General features: G+C 35.5%; 1 protein-coding gene across 13 annotated transcripts in view; it reads left to right on the top strand.

Moving 5' to 3' along the window:
• znf423 (zinc finger protein 423) overlaps positions 1 to 22,297 on the top strand; it is a 403,631-nt gene that overhangs the window by 290,617 nt on the left and 90,717 nt on the right. Inside the window, exon 5 of one of the 13 annotated variants that reach the window (XM_069901627.1) lies at positions 13,663 to 13,898. The exons of the other annotated variants lie outside the window; for them this stretch is intronic. Within the exon in view, the coding sequence (XP_069757728.1) occupies positions 13,663 to 13,883 (221 nt within the window). The 3' untranslated portion in view covers positions 13,884 to 13,898. Of the gene's footprint in view, positions 1 to 13,662; positions 13,899 to 22,297 lie in introns of those variants that run through there. 13 annotated transcript variants of the gene reach the window in all.

Genomic DNA, 22,297 nt, shown 5'->3' on the forward strand with positions numbered 1-22,297 from the left:
TTTGAGTATCTTATTACAATTGTTAAATGAATGACTTGCAGATCATATTTATTCCATTGTAGAAAATTGCAATGTTTATTGTTTGCAATATATAATGTAGAATTACTGCATAACTAAGATGAATGAATAGCATAGTTTGCAATTGTTCAGCAGTAGTTGTGCTGTGAAGTGATTTCACAAGAAAATTCAGTCCCAGTATTCCTCAAGTTGGCCAACACATTATTTAATAATTAACATGGAGCTGCATTTATATCAACTTCGTCCTGACTTTGCATTTCAAATGTAATTTTTCAAATTTTTAAAAATAAAATACTTTGTTTTGAAAGATAAAGATCATTATTACTAGCTGAATACGAACTATTCTATCAATAGCTTGATAAGGTTTTCATTCTACTGTTTTACATTTGGTAACAGAGGAAGAAAATGCACAATTTTGGAAGAGAAGAATAATAATTACAGCTGAACTTTGAGAGTTCATATCATAATGCCTAATCTCGATTGGTTTCGTGTGCTGATGTGTTGTCATCAACAACAGAAAAAATGTAATTATTATCAAACACTAGATGTATTTAGCAGCTTGTATTGCTCTTCGGAGGTTTTTGGTTGTTAAAAGGGGAATCAGAACAGTTGTGGAGGATCCAATTAGGTAAAGAGTTAATGAATGAGAAATTGTGATTTAGTACACAGAGGTAATATAATTAATGGTCCACATACCATTCTGCTGGGGACTTGAAAGGATAGCAAGTTACTTATATTCATATACTATGACATGAATTTGCTTGGGAAGTGGGTGTGGGGGTTGGAGTAATTTCATAATGCCTTGCTTTTTGCTTAGCACATATGTATTTTTGAAACACAAAATTATCTTGTTTATGTATTTTCTATATAAGCAATAGCAGAAATTGCTTTGGTTTGTTGAAAGCATTCTTAAAAATAAGAGCAGCAGCTTTTATCTTGATCAGTTTGGTAAAAGACTCGCAGGTACATTAGGCATCTGATGTTCTCAAATTATACACACACACATATATACTTATATTTATTTTATATATATATATATGAAGTGTGTGTGTGGGTATGTATAGGTATATGTAAGTATGACGATGTGTCGGTATAGATATATAGCAACTGACAAAAAAATCAAGGAAAATAAGTAGGTAAAAAAATATGGAAGTTTAAAATGAACCTTCCTTGCCATTAATTTGCCAATCCATGCAACCTAAAGTAATTGAAAAATTCATTTATCTGGCATCTAAAAATCCCCATAGGTGTCGGATGCCAAAGCTTTTTGAGTGTGTGTGTGTGTGTGTGTGTGTGTGTGTGTGTGTGTGTGTGTGTGTGTGTGTGTGTGTGAGAATCACATGATGTGAAGATTTATGGGGATAGAAACCTTGTTTCACTTCATTCCAATCAGATTAGGGGAGGCGACTGGACTTAAACTATTGCTATCCAACCACTGAAAGTGAAGACTGCTTTGGAGCAAAGTAAAAGTAGCTTGATAACATTATATATTGATTACTCTTGCCTGAGCAGTTAACCTTACCTCTCATCTTTGCAATTTATTTTAGTTGTGGACCAAAAATAAATCTAGATATATACTAATAGTTGTTCGTGCAGGTTTAGAGAGTGTTAAATGTTATTTGTACTGATTTCTCTATGTTCATAACATGGGATTTAATAGAATTTCAAAATGTAGTAATTTTGCTCTCACAAAATGTCCAAAGAAACATGAAATCTTTATATAAAAGAATTATGGATAGACTGGATAGACCATTTTCAAATAATTAGTGGAGATAAACAAATACACATAATTAACTAAATTTTATTTTTAAACAATAGTATATATGAAAGAAAAATGCATAGAGGGCACAAAAACCGATTTGTGATCACCAAAGAAACATTGCAACAGACCACAAAAATTAAACCAAGTATTTGGTACCTCTGAAGACAGTGAGACTTTGTGTGAGTTTCACTCTTGATTATGTCCAGCCTCTCTGTTGGAAGTGACTCGGTGGTGGATGTTAGATGAGCACAAGCTTTGGCCCAGGAGCATTTCCCCCCCATTATTGAATCACTTAGCAAGTGCTCAGTGTCCAGACAGACTTGTTGAAAAAAGCTAGTGCACAAGGAATGCCATTATATGTTGAGGCAATAAGAAGAACATTGATTGAAAAAGAAACCTGGGAACTTATGCTGTTACAAGAACAAATTCTCAAGCAAAATAATAAGTAATATCTGCTGAATTTTAGATCTGTAATATACATAGTGGATGCAACCGTCAGACAATTTGTCGAAGTCTGAAAAATCCAAGAGAATAAAGTTCTCCAGCGAGATTCATGGAATACCATTAGCTATCTTTGAATGATTACATTGAATCCACTGAAAAATACGCAGAAATATAGCCCACTGTTGGAAGCTCAATATTTGTGGATCAAGTGAGAGATCTTATGTTCTTGAAAATTTATTTTTATGAAAGGTTTACAGTCCAAAAAACTTCATGGAAAAATTTGGCTGAAGATTATGCAATGTTACAAAATGAAACTGACCAATACCTTTATGGTTTAGTGAGGTGATATCCAAACTGTTTGTAAGATGAATAGATAAATTTCTATTTTTTTTTAAATTTTCACTTAGTTTTTCATGACTTATTTTATCATCTTTAGTTTTGGAATGTTTCTAAACTTTCTAAATTTCAAGAAACTTTCAAAAGCATCAATGAAGTTTCATTGACTTTAACACTAGCGATTAAAGATGAATTTTTACTGACAATCTTTTCTCATTTTTTTTTAATGGGATTTGGGGGTTGGCTTGTTCTGGCTTTGCCCATGTGCCAGGATTTTTACTTGGGAGACCTTATTAACTGACAGGAACTCACTTTGAGGATGCAGCCTGTTTATGAGGTCATCAAGGAATCGGCATTGAAGAAGAATGAACTTTTTGCATGTATCAACATTAAGCAAATTGTCTTTAACTAATCTAGGCCCACCTTGCAATTAACTGGTATTCTAATTTAAGAATGAAACAGCAATGTGTCCGTTCCAAATGAATGGTTTTGAAAGACTTGTTCAACGGATCAGTAAATAGGGAACGTAAAATAAAAGTAGGAAATGATGGCAGTTCAAGTAGCATCTACTAGGAGAGAAACTGAATTCTGGACATATTAAATTCATTGTTGAGTCCTGGGGGGCTGAAATGTGCTTAGTCAGAAGGTGCAATGTTGTTCTTTATGCTTGCTTGGGATTTGGTTATAACAGTTAAAGATGGCAAAGATGAAGAGATCAGAGTGGGAGAATGATGGAGAATTAAAATGACAGGCAATTGGAAGTTTGAGTTACTTCAGACTGAGTGGGAGTGTTCTAAAAAGGAGTAACCAATTCTGTGTTTAAAGTAGAGGGGACCATGTCATGAGCACTGTACTAAATTGTAAGAGATGCAATGCAACTGAATTACTGTTGCACCTGGAAAGAATTTGCTCCCTGCATGATAGGAGGGGAGAAGCGGTAGAAAGGGGTGAAAGGACTGATGTTGTGTCTTCTGTGGTTGCCTGGAAAGTTGTTTTAAGCTGTTTTAATGGTGCAGGTTTGAACCGGAACATCATCGAGGGGTGATCCCTTTGGATGGTGAAAGGGGTGGTGTGATTTGAAGCTGATGGAAATTACAGAGGATAATGCTTGGAAAATGAGAACACTTTTATTGAACAGGATCTCATATTCCAGTTTAACTGATTGGAACCCTCTCGACTGAACATTGAATTCAACAATTTCAGATAAGCAGCCTTTTCAATTTGTATAAGCACAGCCTAGTTCATCCGAAACATCACCTCCACTCGTGCTATTGACTTGCTGAGTGTTTACAACATTCTCTGCATTTATTTAGATTTCTAGCATTTCCAGCTTTGCTTCTTCACTGCCCATATTCCAGCATTAATTTATTTTCTCTATCCTCTGTTGTCATCTATTTACACCTGGTCTAGGACGATCAGCTGGGATTAACAAATCTTCAGTATTCTTTCTCAACCACTTGTGTCACAGTCATTCCCTTTCTTCTCTCTATCCTTTCTGCTTCTCAGCAACTTAAAACATGTTTAATTTTTTGAGTTTTCTCAGTTCTGATGAAAGGTTATTATTTTCTCTCCCCACACATGCTACATGACCTGCTGAGTATTTTGAGCATTTTCAATTTCTATTTCTGATTTCCAACATCTGCAGTTTTTCTGCTTTTTCCATAAGAAATGTCTCAGTTCACATAAAGATGAATTGCTTGGGCTTTCTTGGCATGGCTTCCACCATTGAGATATCAGAAATTAAACACAGCAGCATGGTGAACCTGGCTAACCTGCCGATAGAAATTCAATTAGGACAACTGAAGCAGACAATGCTCTTTGAAAATAAAGTTTAACATCTAGTCATGGAGCATCTGATTTCAATAAGAGCTTTATTTCATCAAAACCTTTGGACGAATGCCCTTCAACAGTTTGCACAATCTCAACTGAAGACAAGAAAAGTGCCACCATACCAGAAGTGTATTCTGTAGGCCACAAAATAATGAGGGAGACAGAGGAGTGAATCCGTTGTGAAAATACAAAATCAGTACAATTATATGTGGAATGTCTGTAAGCAAGTATAATATAATATTTGAATAAGCAGCTAAGAATGTTAGGCAGCACCTTTGAAGAAATAAACAGCTAATGTTTCTGTTTACTGATCTAAAATCTTCTGATCATTTACTTGAAATGTTAACTGTTTTCCCCTTCACCGCTGACCTTCTGTTTATTTCGTGTTTTACTTCATTTAACAAACACAGAAAATTTTTGATGAATGAAAGAGAGGCAGCATAGATTTACTAAGACCAAATTGTTTTTTGAAAATCTTAATTGAATCTTTGATGAAGTCATGAAGGATGTTGATGAAGTAAAACTGTGATAACATACATAGTGTTGAAACTGTGAACTTCACCATATCTCATGGAACTCATCATGTTTTCATGATAATTAATTAAAATTTTACTACTGATAACAATCATCATATTTTAGTTGGATCATAAACGCGGATTCAGAGAAACGTCTCTTTATACGTACAGTTAATTTGACTTGTTGCAAAAGAAGTTTGCTTTACAGCAGGAATTGTTCATCATGAAAAGGAGGTTGGGCAAGAACCCACAGGGTTGCTGAACTGTGAAAGATGTCCTGATTTTATGAATTTGGATTTTTCACTTGCACGATGAAATCCTGTGGTAAATAACATTTCTTGAATGAGAGCAGGTACTTTTCTAAATGTGTTCATTTAATAGACACATTTTACTGTTTTGTTGAAAATCTACTTTGGAAAATTGAAAGTTGTTTCCGATGGATGCAATAAATTTGGCAATCACAAGCTTCCTATTAATACCCTTTCAACCTACCACCCTACCACCTGCATCGGAGTGCAGAGTAAATGGAATGCACTTCAAATGGAAGGCTCTGGTTATTATTGTGGTTTCTGACTCGTTCGCAGCACATGCTCAGCAGCTTTTCAGTAAGTGGCCCAAGCCTGGAGAATGTGTTGTCATGTTGGAAATCCAGCAGAAGGGCTAAAGACTGCTGGTTATGGGACAGCAAGCAGAGAGCAGAGATTATTTTAGCCTTAAAGAATGAATGAAACATCTGGGTTCAAAATATTTGGCTTACCTTTTTAGATCTTTGAATTTTCTGCTGGAGTAAATTGCATGGAATCATCTTGAATCTCGCAGCAACTGGGAGCAGCTTTAGAAGTTACGAGGTCACAGAAAGCTAGAATCAACTAATGATGATGAGTTTATTGTCATACACATAAGTACAATGTACAAATGCACCAAAATTCTTATTTGCTGAAACCAATCGGATCCTCTTTGGAAAAAAAAACCTACAATAGTACACATAGTTTAATGAAAGAGATCATAAATATGAAAGATAGGTAAATATGCATTCACAGTTCCAGTTAGCATTAGCACAAGGAAAAAAAGTGGTATTTTAATAGTTCAGACAGGTCTTTTTTTGGTCCTGAAAAGTTTATTGTCAGGATAGTAAGGAGAGCATATTATAGCCATTGGGGGGGTGGGGGGGGGGGGGGAGGAACTGACTTCAGGCTTCTGTCTTTTCTTCATGAAGGAAGGATCAAGAAGGCGTTTTCAATGAATGGGAGGTCAGCGCCCCTGATGGACCTGGCTATGTTTGCTACTTTCTGCAGTTTTATTTTGCGTTCCAGGACACTCAAATTACCAAATTAGGCCATGATGCAACTTGTAAAAGTTTGGTAGAGAATTTGATCACTTGCCAAATCTCCTCTGAAGATTTCTTAGAAAATTGAGGCATTTGTGTACCTTCTTCATGGTTGCTTTGTTGTGTTGGCTCGAGGAGAGGTTTTCTGGAATGTGGACTCTGGAATAACATCAAATGTAATTTGTGCACTTCAACTTGCATTTATTTCATCATTCCAAATTATAAACCATTGTTATTTGTAACTGCCCTGAGAGGTGGAAAAATCTGACAACTGCAGCATCTCAAGTTTGTTATTATCATCTGACTATACATAAATATCTTGATGAAACCGTGTTTCTCATGTGCATGTGCACACACATGCACATACCTAGTACATAATAATCATATATATACATAAAGGTATAAATAATTTAAAATAAATATACAGTCATGCATTGCTTAACATCCATGATACGTTCTATGAAATAGGACGTTATGCACTTTGGACGATGTGCAAACACCATATTATGTACTTACAAAGCTATATGGAATACTGTTATCGCCAATGTGAAACGCATTCCAAACTTATTACCAAGTTGTTTCTAGCATAACAAAATGAGTTTGGGGAAATTACTATCTAAAAGTGATTGTGCTATTGCAGAATTATAACTTAAACAAGAACCTTGGGTCGATGAGGACGTTAGGCCATATGGCCAGTTGCCATGCTATGATTCTATCTCGGAAAATGAGCTAAATAATTTACATAGTTGCAAATACTTTTTAAAATATTTTTATTGAGTTTAACATATAAACTTGCATAAAATTTTTTAAGGAAAACACGTAACAAGTCATCTCATACACATTCTTCTTTCTTTGGCTTGGCTTCGCGGACGAAGATTTATGGAGGGGGTAAATACACATACAAGTACAATAAAAATGGATGGATCTAATTTAGACAGTTCTTTAATCTGCTGAATTAATCTATAATAACAATGTTAAACCCATATTTGCCAAATTAATCCAAATAAAAAGAATAAAGTAAAACAAACAAAAAAATCCATAAAAACTAAATCTAATCTACCTTTGGGGAAAAAAAGGGAAATTGTGTATCTGATAGTGACCTCCAGACATCAGACACAGAATCTCCAGAACATTCAAAATTCTTAATTCTTCCAATCACTTTTGTATTCTATGAATGGGCCCCACATCTTTACAAATTGAAACTTTCTATCTTAATGTTGTATTTAATTTTCTCCAAGCTTAAATAGGACATTACATCATCCATGCCCATCTTTCCATTTCAATAAAATTGCTTGTCTTGCTATCAGTGTGGTAAAGGCTAAAACTTTTTCCTGAGTTGCAGACAGAAGTATATCTGGCTTGCATAAAAACCCAAGCAAAGTAATTAACAGACAAGGTTGATCTTAAAAATCATTGATAAAGTTTGGAAAACGTCTTTTCAAATTCTCTCTAAATTTGGGCACTCCAAAAAGCTTCAAAAATTTTACACTTGTTACATAATGGATCAATATCTGCATAAAAACAAGATATTTTAAGATTGGACATACGCGTTCTATGTACCACCTTAAAATGTAATAAGCAAAGCCTTGCACAAAATTAAGAATCATTAATCAAACTGAGAGTAAAGTACCAATCTTCATCTGAAAATGTTATGTTCAAATTTTGTTCCCAATCATTTTTAGCCCAGCCATTGAGGCTGATTTTAAATCCAATAAATTGTGAAAAATACATGATATTAATCCACCGTGGGTAAAAAACAGTAAATTAAAAAAATAAATCAAGAATTTTAGTAAATCAGAAAGCTTGGACTGAACAAAATGTTTAACTTGTAAAAATCTAAAAGATGCCTGTTAGATTAAATTTGGCTGATAATTGTTTAAAAGAGGCAAAATTATCTTGAACAAAAAGACCCTTTATAACTTTAGATACCTAATCTATACCATTTTTTGAAACCCAAGTCCAACTGCTGAAAAAGATGATTATCTATAATGAGACGAGCCAGAGAAAAACTATTAAACCTAAAGAATTTTCTAAACTGACACCATATTCTCAACCTATTTGTCATTAATGGATTATGTGTTAATTTAGAAAAGGAAAATCGTAAAAAAGATCCTAAAAGTGCCAACATAGATGTTTTTTTGGAAAACTTCAGTTCCATTTCTACTCAAAAGAGGGGCTAGTCACTGACTTATCCAAATGTAATAAGTAAAAGTAAATTACGTAATTAATTTCCCAATAATAAAATCTAAAATCTGGAAATGTCCATCCTCCATTCCTTTTAGTGTTTTGAAGAAATGCTTTATTTATATGTGCTTTCCCCCGCCCCCCCCCCCCCCCCCCCCCCCGCCATACGTCAGTAGAAATAACCAAATCTAATGGGCTAAAGAACGATTTAGGAATAAAAATTGGGAAAGCTTGAAAAGGATACAAAAATTTAGGTAAACTGTTCATTTTAATCGAATTAATACGACCCATCATTGTGGTAGATAAGGGTGACCATCCAAATAATAGTAGTGTGATCTTATTAATACCAAAAAATACTCTTTCACTAAATTTTTGTAACTTTTTGTAATTGTAATTTCTAAATATTAGAATTGGTCTTTCACTCTTTTAAACAGAAAATAAGAATAGCTTGTAAATGAACCTTTTAAGGGTAAAAGTTCATTCTTATGTAAATTTAATTTTTTAACCCAAAACTGGCTAAATTGGTCAAAGTTAATATATTTAGTATTAAAAACTTCAGGATTTGAAATAAAAACAAAAAAAATGTCTGCATAAAGAGATACTTCATGTTCAGTTCCACATGTACTTATACCTTTAAATGCTCTATATTGTTGGAGAGCAACAGCTAATGGTTCTTGTACTATATCAAAAAGCAAAGGACTTAACGGGCAACCTTGCTGTGTTCCCTTATTTAGCCTAAACATTTTTAATTGTTGTAAATTAGAATGAATTGAAGCCATAGAATATGAATATAATAATTTAATCCATTTAATGAAATCTGAACCAAAATTAAATTTGGCAAAGATAACAAATAGATACTCCCATTCCACCAAATCAAATCCTTTCTCAGCATCTAATTAAAGAACACATTCTGTCGCTTGGGTGGAGGTAAATATAAAATATTCAATAGTCGACATATGTAATAATAAGAATGGCGATTTTTAATAAAACCAATTTGATCAGAGTCTATAATTATTGGTAGAATATTTTCTAATATATGTGTTTAATCCTTAGATAGAATCTTCATATCAACATTAAATAATGAGATAGGTCTATAAGATGCACATTCTGTTGACTCTTTCCCTTTTTAGCATAAGAGAAATACAAGCCTCATTAAATGATAAGGGAAGCTTCTCATCTTTAATTGAGTCAGTCAACATGAAGCTTCAGTTGGGTACAAGCCATTTGTAGAAAGATTTATAAAATTCAACAGGAAAACTGTCTGGTCCTGGAGATTTACCAGACTATAGTGAGGAAATAACTACAGCTATATCCTCCTGCAAAATAGGTTTCTCCAGACTTGCACATCTGTCTTGGGAAAGCACAGATAAATTCAACCGATCTAGGAATTCTGACATTGAAATATAAGCATTATTAAATTCAGAGGTATAAAGGTTAGCATAAAATTCTTTAAAAATCTCATTTAGTTTGAAATAATTTGTTGTCATTTTACCATCTCTCACCTGAATCTTAATTATATGGGGTTTTTTTTAGCAGAAATTCCTTTTAATTCTCCAGCTAGTAACTTTCTAGATTTTTCCCCATGAATATAAAAAGACTTCCGTTTCTTAACAATTGCTGTTCAATTGGATAGGTAGAGAGAAGATTAATGTTAATTTTAAGTTCTCCTCTTCTCTTGTATGATTCCAAATTTTAATTTTGAGCAAATTATAAATCAATTTGCTTGATCTGATTAATTTAACCTTTACTTGCTAGTCTTCTTCTTAATATTGCAGTGTAAGAAATAATTTGTCCTCTTAAATATGCTTTCATTGTGTTCCAAACAATCATCATGGTGGGGGGGGAACACTGAACTTGTTTCTCAATAAAATCTAAAAATATTGCATCAGTAAGGAGAATAATATTAAATCTCCATTGCTTTTTGTATGTAACCAGAATATCAAGGCAAGACAAGATGACTGGGGCATGGTCAGATATAACTTTACATTGATACTCACTTGGCATTTTTGTAGCAACATCTAATAGTACATTTTACATTTTATCGAATATAGATGTAATTAACAATGCATTTGTTATTGTACACTGGTTTTAAGAGAGGTAATGGAAATAACCTGAAAAATCATCCAAATGATGCAAAATTAATTTCAGCAAATTTAAATCGTAATGCAATGCATACCTCATTAAGCAATGTGTTATTAAATCCTAAATAAAACATAGTTGGTGCAAAATATATTAATGTATAGCAGAGCTGGAACTTTTCTCTTTGGAAAGGAGACAATAGAGGTCTACAAATGGAAAGCCAATGTCTTTTTCCCAGGGCAGGAATAGCAAACTCTAGAGGACATATGTACAAAATTAAGGGAGGTATGTTTAGGGGAGACATCAGGGGTAAGTTTTTTACTTTGTGGATGCCTGGAATTTCTTGCCAAGGATGGTGGTGAAGGATGAAACATTAGGGGCATTTAAGAGACTCTTTCACAGGGACATGGATGGAAGAAAAATAGAGGGTTATGGGGTAGGGAGGGTTTAAGCATTTTTTTAAAGAATATATAGGTCGGCACAACATCAAACACTGAAGAACCTGTGCTGTACTGTAGTGTTCTGTGTTCTAATACAGGAAAGGGAGACCTAGTGATCTCAGCCATTTTGATGATCCTTTGTTTTGACATCTGATTTGATGCTTTGCTGCTACCATACCACCCAATGATGTTGCTAGACAGGACTCTCTCAAATGTGTTCCTATAAAAAAATTGTCAAGATGCCTTCCTCAACCGCCTTAGGAAGTATAGGCACTGCTGTGCTTTCCTGACTCACGAGGAGGTGTTGTGTGTCCAGTATAGTTATATGCATACCAAGGAACTTTGTGCTCTCCACTTGATGGTTGAACCATTAATGTGTAATAGAGAGTGATCAACTTTGGTCCTCCTGAAATCCACAATCACCTCCATTGTCTTGACAATCTTGAGATTTGGGTTGTTCTTCTTGCAATATTTTATGAGCCTCTAAATCTCCTCTCTGTAAGCTGACTCATCATTGTTGCTGATGAGGCTAACTACTGTCTTATCATTCACAAACGATGATTCTGTTTGAACTGAATCTGGCACTGTAGTTGTGAGACTGCAGGATGAATAGTAGCAGGCTGAGTACACAGCCCTGAGGTGCACCATTGTTCAGAATAATGGGACTTGAGATTTTGCTAACTGTAGTCCTTCAGTTAAGAAGTCCTCGATCCAGAGTCCCATCGATGACAATTTATCCACCAGCATCTGAGGTATGATCGTGTTGGATGCCAAGCTGAAAACAATGAACAACTGCATATGAGGCATTGTTCTCTAGATAGGTCAGAATTGAGTGGAAGGTCAAGGCTGTTCCGTCATCCACGGACTGGTTTGGATGGTAGGCAAACTGGAATGGGTTCATTGTTGCTGAAAGATACCATTTGATGCATTCCATTGCCAGTCACTCAAAGCACTTAATCGTTGTTGAGGTCACTGCTAGTGGACGATTGTCATTTTGTCCAATTACCATTGCTATCTTGAGTACAGGGATGATGACGGCTGCCTTAAATCCTGTGGGGGCAGTGAGCAACTGCAGTGAGGTATTAAAGATGGCTGTTTGGGCATCCGTCAGCTGGGCCACGCAGTCCTTCAGCACCCAATCAGGTATGTTGTTTGGCCTTGCTGCTTCGCATGGGTTTATCCTGAATAGTATCCTCCTCACTTCAGCTGTCTGATTTTCAGAGGGAGATTTTCTTTGATATTGCATTGTTTTTCTCATCAAACCATGCGTAGATGGTATTCAAACTATCAGGAAGGATGGCATCATCATTGCTGACCCAAAGGGTTCATTTATTTTGACTTATCTGTAAAAATATTTAACTATTTTATTCTTCTTGAAGCTCTAGATCAGGGGTGTCAAACTCAAATTCACGGAGGGCCAAAATTAAAAACTTGGACTAAGTCGAGGGCCGAACTAATTATTTATTGAAAATTTTCAACAACTTCTGCATGTTTTCTCTTCTTTCAACATATGTAATGTTAAACTCTTTCTTATTAAAATAAATGTTTAATAATAGTTTTGGATAAACTCTTTCCAGAAACATTAACAAATGAGAAATAAAATATTCAACAAATAATATTTCTCTATAGAGGATTTGTCAAATGTTGCTAGTGTGCTGTCGAATAGTAAAATCTGAGGGCTATTGAGAATGTGGGAGAATAACATGATTCCTGAAACAATCAAATGGGTAACTGATTGTGGGCATGAACTCTAGCAGGGTTATTTGCCATGCCCTTTTTCCATTGGTACAGATATCCTTTGATTTACACACTTTTCAAGTTTTATGCCTAATGAGCTTGTATCCAGGTGCAGGACCATTTTTAACCAGGAATATATTTACCACTGTGACATGAAACTATTGGAAGATCGTTTTATCCTGAGATTAAAGTTCATAATCCTTAATCAGGCCTATGTGCGGGAGGTCGGGGTTTGCGGGCGATCGGGTTGGACAACGACAGTGCGGGGGCATCGGCTCTCGCTGCAGGGCGGCATCTCGGCAGATCAGCGGCCCCGTCACCGTGAGTCGCGGGTCGGCCTGCGGCAGGGAGGGGGAGTGGGCAACGGTCCTGGCGAGGTCAGGCCCGAGGTCTCCGGTTCCGGGCGCTGGGAAGCGGCCTTGGCTTCCCCTGACACCGGCCAGGCCCCAAAACCAGAGTCCACGGTGAGACCCTGCAACGTAAACAGAGGAGGTGGGGGCGATTAGCAGGCTGACGCCAATGCATTCTGGGATTTATAGTATTAGCTGTGCATGTGCTATACTGGCGCGGTGGCCAGCGGGCCACCTCTAATACATTTTTGAAATGATCTTGCAGGCCAAATATAATTATATCGCGGGCCAGAGTTTGACATGTGTGCTCTAGATCCAAAGTGTTCACTAGGCCCCATGCAGCCAGCACCATAAATAAAAGGTAGCGACCACAACCACAAAAATATGGATGGTGGAAAGAAAGCTGCTCTGGTGAAGTGTACTGTATAACTCTTTTCATAATGTCCTTGATTCCTTGTGTTTTTCACTGATCTGGGATCTGAGCATTTGGCAGTTAGCAGCTTATGTTTCACTGAATCATCTTGACCCACTTGTCAACTCTCCATGAAGTTTGTATGTATTGCACTGAATTTATTGAGTACTGCTGTATTCACACACACTGATTTTAATTAATGCAGTTTAAACTTTTGATCTTGCACAGATGTGTTACATGAACTGTTGTTACATGAGGCCAAATCACGGTGGTCTTGCACTTATTGCTGTGAAGAACTAAAGGTCATGACCCTTTGTACCTGGAAGGCATCAGCAAGGTGTAGCAAGGCCTCAGATCTAAGTAAGCCTGAGCGGAGAACTTCTGAGGCTTCACCTCTGGATCATCTTGCCAAGATTTTTGTCTCCAGTCAATCTGTCAAGGATTTGTAACAGCTTTTAAATGTCTGACTGTCAAGACTACTTTAAATTATTAAAAAACAAATTACAGTAAAATGAGGAAAATAAAATTACTGAACTTACCTACTTTTCCCATATCCCATTCCATTCAATAATGTTGTCACTCATTCACTGAGAAAGCATAAGATTGCACAGGCAGATTTTCCAGTCTAATCAGTTCAGTCCAGCCACGGAGCAGAGTGGTAGCTGTGCTGGCATCTATCATTTATTTTGCCCTGGACCTACAGCAGGTTTGAGTGTCTAGTGACTAAATGTTAGCAATTTCCTTCAGTTTTGCCAGCCAGAGCTAGCTCATTTTAACCCTCTTTTTTTTTAACCTTTAGTTATGTTTGGTTCTGTTAGGTTTTTAAATCTCATTTGTTGCTTTGTCTTGACCAAGTTTCATGTATGAATGAAATTCAGTTTTAATCATTCAGAAAATTAGATTTTCCTAAACTACAGATTTATCTTCTTTCTTTCCTGACCAACATAAATCTTGATAGGACTAACTTTTTTAACAGCTATTCATTTTGATAGTATGCAATTTGCCTTTTCACCTTCAATGCACACTGGTGAGCTGAAATGATATTGTGTCTCCTTGTTCTACATGCCTTGCTATTCATTAAAGAGCAATGGTTTGGTCACATAATAGAGGCTCGATGTTAATCGGTTAATCTGAAGGTTTGAAGAGCAACAAGGGATAAACTCTTACAGAAAGAATTCAAATCAGCTGATATATTGAAGTATTTGTCAGAAGATGGATATTTGTCATCCACATGGTAATAAATTAAAACCTTTTGTGAAAGCTGGTTTCTGCTTTGAACACTCCAATTTGAAATTCTGCATCCAGTTCTAAGTTTTTGAAGTATTATGCTAAGTTTAGATTCTACTGATTTCTAAAAACCCAAATATGCCACATTCTGTGATTATGTCTGTGTTGTAAAGTATTGTTTCAGGTAATATTATTTTAATTGTTGGCTTTATTCCAGGCCTAAAACAAGTGGAAAAATGAACTTTTGCTGAATTGAAAAGTTCAACATCATAAAATTGGGTTTAAGGTTTAGCTACTGTCCCACAATATTTTAGAATAATGAAATGCTACAATTAAAATACTGCATCTATTTTTTTCAGTGTTTTGGTTGCAAATGTAATCAACAGGAAAAATACAGTAATGACTTCCACAAGTCACTGTAACGTATCATGTCATACTGTCCATGTCTCACAATTAAATAATATCATTTCCCCAGCTGTGCCTTCTTGCATGCTGCCACATTTGGTCATGCTTGCTGTTGATTTTATAATTAAAAGCATCGAAATGCTATTGAATTTTCTGAAATAAATATATTACCTGATTTGCCATAATCTGTCAGCAGATTATGGTGGAGGAATACTTGAAAAAACCTTATTTGAAAATAATTTTCATTAATAGGTTTAAAGTATTAGGCATCAATGTCACTTATAATATTTTCAATGTGCGAGTCAACAGATTAGTCTCAGGAAAAGTCGATATTAGATTACAACATGTGCTTTAGTTATTCTTAGTAAATGAACATCAACAAGATTACAGTGACTAATGTTTTTATAACCTAGCTGCTGAATTTTAGATTTAAAAAAAAAATTAAGGTTTTAGCTCAACTGTATCAATATGTCAGCTGCAAGATAAAGGATTAAAATACTGTCTCCAGTCAAGGCTGACGTGTCAAATGGCCCAAGATAAAATCACCAGGTGGATTTATCAAAGCAGCTTGATTGTAACTTTCTTTTTCTGTCTTCTACTTCCGCAGGTGCAGGGAGTATCATGTAGTGATGTAGGACAGAAAGAGGCCATTCAACACTCCCTCAAAAAACTGTTAAATTAGTTTCAGTCCTTTGCTGCGTCACAGCCTTAACTGTTTTTCCTTCCATTACATACCCCCAGAACATCTTTTTAAAACACACTACTTCAATGTGAAAAGTCACCATTTACCACTAATCTATGCTTTCTGTTTTTTTAAGCCTTAGATAATTTCTTATCGCACTGTCAATAATTTTACCCCATGGGCTGCAAGTTTGCTATTAAATCAGTATGGTACATTGTAAAACTCATTTTACAAGTCTCAAGACCCCAATATCAATTGGACTAACTAATGTTGCTCATTGAGTGACACAATCAAGTTAAATGTCAATTGCCTTTATTAAACCCATGCTAGGTCTCAATCATATTCCATTCATTTTCCCAACGCTGGTTAATTTTGTCTCTGTCTCCAAACATTTCCTTGGCATCAACCCAGTGGTTGTAGTTCTTGTTTCTTTTATGAATGATATGGTATTTTCAATGTCTGCCTTTTCTAAAATTAATTGAAAAATCTACATTTAAAAATGTCATTTGCTGAGAAGGGTGGGGGGGAGGGGTAAATTTTCTGCCCCTTGGATCATCACTTGCCTTACATTTGTATCACAGCTGTGAACACGTCGAAATTTTTAGTTAATATTTTCTTTTTTCTGTAAACTTTCATGAAGAAATTATACATTCTTGTGATGAATTCTGTACTTAAATTACACGGTCAAAGGTAATAATTAAATAATTGCCTGTTGAATGCAAGAAAAGTGAAGACAGCCTGACTCCGAAGTGTTACTTAAAGTTTGAATTGCACCTCATTGTTTACGTTGTTGAATGCCTTTTAAAATATTGACTGAATATTCATGAACATTGGGAAGAAACTTATGAACAGAAAATTACAGTACTATTCTACAGTAGTACCGTGACCATTTAAATGTCATAACTTCACCTCCTATTTAATACAGAAAATGATTACTACTTGAAAATGATTTTTACTTTTTAAAATAATTTGAAAAAACATTCAATATTTAGGTGGATGTGAATGTTATATGTTTCATATCAATAGGAAATGTCACATTTCTATAAAAATCCATAAAAGATTGTCAATAGCTTCACTGTGTATTATGAATTTTTGAGGTTCCGATAGGTATTGTTACTCTTGCCTGCATTAGATTTCTCCTTCAAATAAAACATTTGCTGTTTGTTAGATGTTGCAATATGCAAATTGTCTATCTTTTTTTCCTTGATAGAATTTCAAAAGATGACACTGTTTTCAAATCTTCTTTTGAAGACATGGCTCTTTTTCAACAAATTATTACAGCAGTGCTATTATATGCAGTAATTTAACAATACAATTGTTCTTTTGAAACAAATCCTCTACAACATGCCAAATAGAGTAACATTTTAAATTGTCAACTGTAAATTGCACAAATATTCCAAAATGTCTGAATAATTAATATGGGGTTTTGATTATCAAATTTCTGATTTTAAAATCTGGATACATTTTCTTTTGAATTCAAAATCACTGTGCAATTTGAAATATAAAATATGGTACCCATTAAATGGTCAATAAGACAGAACAATGAGTTAAAGGAATATGTTTCTGAAGTTGACATGAAGACTAATGGCTTCCATTTATGCCAGTGATTCTAGCCATTTCAGACTAACATGATTGTAATTCCAAAGCTGCAGTAGAATTATGAATATTTTTTGCAATAATAATGTTATAAGACTTTTGGAGAAAGAATGTGTTTTTATCCAGCACTTCATTCTTGAGAGAGGAGATCTGGCCATGAAAGAGTTATTGACGTTAAACATATCTAATGATACTTTGATATTGCAGTACTTACTGAGATCTTGTGCGTAGGAACCTTGACCATTTAAACGTATGTGGATCTGATAATCTTTGAATAAATACAGTACACATGGAATTAATGGTGATGGGGGAGGATGCTTTTATTAGTAAATAGTAATTATACAGATAGCTCTACTTATGCATACCTTATTAGTAAATTTGGGAAGGTGCAAAAGAAATCTGTGTAGCGTCTCCATTAGTGTGTTGTGAAGTGAGTTCAGTTATGAGACTATTAAACTGCTATTTTGATAATTAAGCCCACAGCTGTTGTGAGGGCATTGGGGGCAGTAGCTGATGAAGTAACAGACTGTGCCATGAATTGACTAAATAGAGAAACAAGGGAAATTTAAGAGGTTTTCAAGATGAAGTTGTTATGAACATAAAGTCTTTCATTTCCGAAGAACTTGCCATGGATTTTATATATGCCCTGCTTTGCATGAAGGCAAAGTGCTGGAACTCAGTGCTCTGACATTTGAGGCAATGGGTTTTTGAACATTCCCCTATAGCTTGGGGTTTCATTTGAGAACAGCTGGAGGCTAAGGACCGACAGTTGCTTTATAACAAAGCCCCCTGTCAATTCTTTTTTTTTCTCCCCTTTGGAATCTAGTGGTTAGTCTTCCAGTGTATGACCATTAATTACTTTTACCTCAGGCATTACTAGTTCAAAAATTCTAAAACACTTCAACAGTACACTTTAAAATGGAATAAAATAATTCAATTCTGCCTCAACCAATATTTGCCTGGAATACAGAAATATTAAATGCACATTGAAACCTGAATTAGTGTTGATAGCTTTTGGTTTTCACTGAAGTAGGATAGAGGAAATTTAAAAAAAACACAAATCCACTTACCATGAAAGTACTTTACCTCCTACGGTGGAATCTTGCTAACTAGCTCAGTCGTTTGGATTTTGCAAAGTGGAAAATATGGGATCTGCATAGAGTTTGCTAATTCATGCTCATTGAATTATTTTGCACAAAATAATACTCAGTTATTAGTAACAGTCTAATGAAAATGAAAACAGTATGTGTTCTCAATGAGCAATTTTGATAAGTTCCGAGTAAATTAATCTGCGTGATTTTTAACAGAAAATGAGTAGTTTATTTGAAGTTTGTAAGCGACAAAATAGGTGGAAAGTAAGCTGGAGTCAGAAATACTTTGGATATATTGCAGTCAGAAATATTTTGATCCTAACTTATATTAGTGTGGAATAGATGGAAAGAAATGAAGCTGTTCTATATTCAACTTGTACTCAAATAAAATAAATTCTAATTATCTGACAATATTATAATGAATGTTATAGCTTGCTGTTTTCCACAAGATATGCATTTTCAATTAATTAATTTAACTGTCCTCTTATTGACCATTATTAACTTACATTTAACAGAATTGTAAGCCAGTGGTTAATGAAAGGAGGGACACTCTATCATCAAATAAAATACTGTTAGTTTTCTTTAATATTATTAAATGTACCATTACAGCAATGTGACATTTGAATTTGTATTGAATTCATCATGATTTAAAAAAAAATCTTATTTACATTTTAATATGTGCGATTGAATCTCAATATCAATAACTTCATAACTTCATGATCTGTTAACCCTGGAGCAGGAGTTTGTGTAAAGAAAAGTAAAAGATGCTGTTTTTTTTGACATGATTTTTGTGAGATGACTGTTCAGGGAAACCAATAAAAAGGTTGGAAGTCTACGGGCAATGATGTTTAAAAAGAGAAGGAAAGTTGCAAACCAGTAAAAGCCATTAAAGAGATGGATTGGTTGGACGCTGGGTGCATTTCTTTTTTTTTGCTGCTAGGAGTGTTGGTTTGTGGAGAATTGATGCATTTGTCCTTAGACCAGTTATGATTACATCAGCTGATACTACTTGAGGTGGTGGGTCTCTGCCAGAACTATCTGTTTAATAAGAACAGCAGCTGTTATTCCTAAAATTCTTTATTTATCACATTCAGCGTGCATAGGTAAGTGATCCAGTAGAGAAAACGGTAGAGATGCATTCTCTTAAGAGATTATACTTGCCATACAAGTTATTTTACAAAACTCCATACATGGACCCTTTTTCACTAACCATCCCCCCCCCCCCTTTCTTTCTTGAGTATTATTTGAATGCCACTATGTACCAAGCGAAAGTTTCACTAAATAAATTAATGTAAGCAAGTGACTGCTAAATCATCCCAAGTCTTCAGCTGTATTTTCTTGCAAAACCTAGACCAGCTGCAAGGAAGTGTTTCCGTGAAGAGTCTGAAAATGGCTGATATTCGGAATTACTTTTGCATTCTTTCAGTTAACATTCCCAAAGATTCCAGGAGATCCAAGGAGGTGCAAGTTAAACAACTGGAACAAAAGTTGTTTCCTGCCCACTCATGCTAGCCTGACCTGGATCAGGCTAATATGCTGTTGGATAAGACATAAGACAGCAATATCTCTGGGCAACCTAGCCTCAAGGGGCTGAGTGCAAGGTGACTTCCCTTGGAACCACTCATGAATAGCAAGAATTTGGATTCAGTCAAAGCTGTGTCATTTAGACAGTTTTTAATACCTCCAACTTCGAGAGAAATTTAAGAGTTAACAAAAGTGAATTAAATAAATAAAACTTTATAACTCTAAAGTTAATTAACTATAGAAACACTAGAAACATTTTTATGCTAACTGAATTGATTTATTTATTTGGTGACAGGCCCTTCTGACCTATGACTTCATTCTGCCTACATACTAATTGACCTTCTAACCTCATACATCTTGTGGGAGGAAAGACTTCAAGAAATATTATTGGGCAGCCCAGTCAAGGTATATCACTCACTATTTGAGGGAGGAGGTGTACCATCCTGGGCACACATTGGTCTGCACATGGATGGTGAAAAGATAGCAGGAGACTTTATTTATAAGTGGGGTACTGAATTATTATTTGGCAAAAAAAGACAGCCCCATATTAAAACATAATTTCTATATGGAACAAAATTAATCAATATGAAGGGTCTCAAGAGGAGATGTCCCCAAAAACACCCCTGACTCTGAATAGATTAGTGAATTGTGAATTGAGATCGAATCCCATTCAGATCTGCTGAAAGAGGGTCTGGTGCATCAAGAACTGTTATGAATTGGGGCAACTAATATAATTTGAGCAACTCAGAAATAAATATGACTTGTCAAATAAGATGTTTCTCTGCTACCTTCAGATGAGATCTTCCTTGAGGGACAAATTAGGTCCATCCATGACCTTACCGATGTGCAGTGACATAGAGACCCTGATTCAAAAGGGGAACAAATGGAAATTATTTCTTACAAGCGGAAGGCCCTAAATTGGGCCTTCACAAATCAAGTCAAAGGTGGGGGTCAGACTTAGGAACAACGATTGATGAGCGGTGCTGGTCAGACCTGTGTTGGAGCAGCAGAACTGTGATTATTAATGCACGGTATAGGCTGATGTGTTATAATTTTCTGAACCAGCTCTATTTGACACCGCAAAAATTGAATAAGACTAAACAAGAAATTTCAAACCAATGCTTCAGATGTGACATTGCAACAGGAATCTTTGTGCACTCAATCGGGACATGTACCAAAGTGAGGCTCTTTTGGGTGGAACTCGGTCAAGCCCTTGAAAAAAATCATAGGTAAAGAATTCCCACAGGACCCAGAGTTGTTCCTATAGGGAAACATGATGGACATAAGGCTTAAGATGAAGCCGTCCAAATTCCAAGTCCAATCTGTAATGTTCGCATTGCCAGTGGCCCGGAGTACATTGTGGCTACCTGGAAATCTGACTCCCACTTGGGCATTGTGCCAAGCTGTGTTCCCCTGGAGAAAATTACATAACTTCAGGAAAAAATGTAACAGCTTCCAAAAAAATTGAGCACAGTTATAGTGTGGACCTGCATGTCTCGTAGCCCTGCCTCCCCCATCTATCTTACTGAGGGAGAGGCGGGGGAGTCCATTCCATCCCAATCAAGTAAAGTCAAGAAAAATGTAACAGCCTAGGTGCCGGCCGTAACAAATCCCTGATTTGTTCCCTACCTTTATTGTGGGTGTCTTGAATGTTGTGCATAACTGGTCTGTTGAGTGGAGAGAGGGGGGGAGGGAAGGGGGAAAATAGCTTGGACTCGATGGAAAATTTTGTATACAATTGATAACTGTAATTTATGATTGATTACTGGAAACTGTTTGAGTTCGAAATTTTATAAATAAAATATTCAAAAAAAAAGTTTGCATGGAAAAAAATTACCCAAACGTTGATGATATCACTAAAATGAAATAACATTTGCAGAACGTGAATGTGACTCCTTAGTATCCACTTTTTAAATAGGATTAGATCTGAATTCACAAAAACATTCATAGAATATTTAAATTAGTATTTTCCAGTCATTATGTCATGTTATTTTTTGATACGTTAAAGGTTAATCCAGTTGAAGATGCTCTGAGCCTTCATTGTAAATGAAATATCTATGCATTACAATGGTCATTGAGCTATTTTCAGGTGCAAACCAGCTTCCTTAGCCTTCGGCAGACATTCATCATTTTGAACTAGAAATTAATTCTCCCCTCACTGGCAAAGTCTAAAAACATTGCATTGAAAAGCTTAACTCCTTGAAGTCCTGTTCAAGACTGGTTTAGCCTGAGGCACCCAAAAATGGTTGCCTTCGGGGAAAGCTGCCCTATATACAACCTATCAGATGGTCCTTAAAGTTTGGCGCCAAAGAAGATTAGTTCTGAAACATTCTTACTT

This window comes from Narcine bancroftii, chromosome 10 (assembly GCF_036971445.1).
Source record: "Narcine bancroftii isolate sNarBan1 chromosome 10, sNarBan1.hap1, whole genome shotgun sequence".
Taxonomy (NCBI): domain Eukaryota; kingdom Metazoa; phylum Chordata; class Chondrichthyes; order Torpediniformes; family Narcinidae; genus Narcine; species Narcine bancroftii.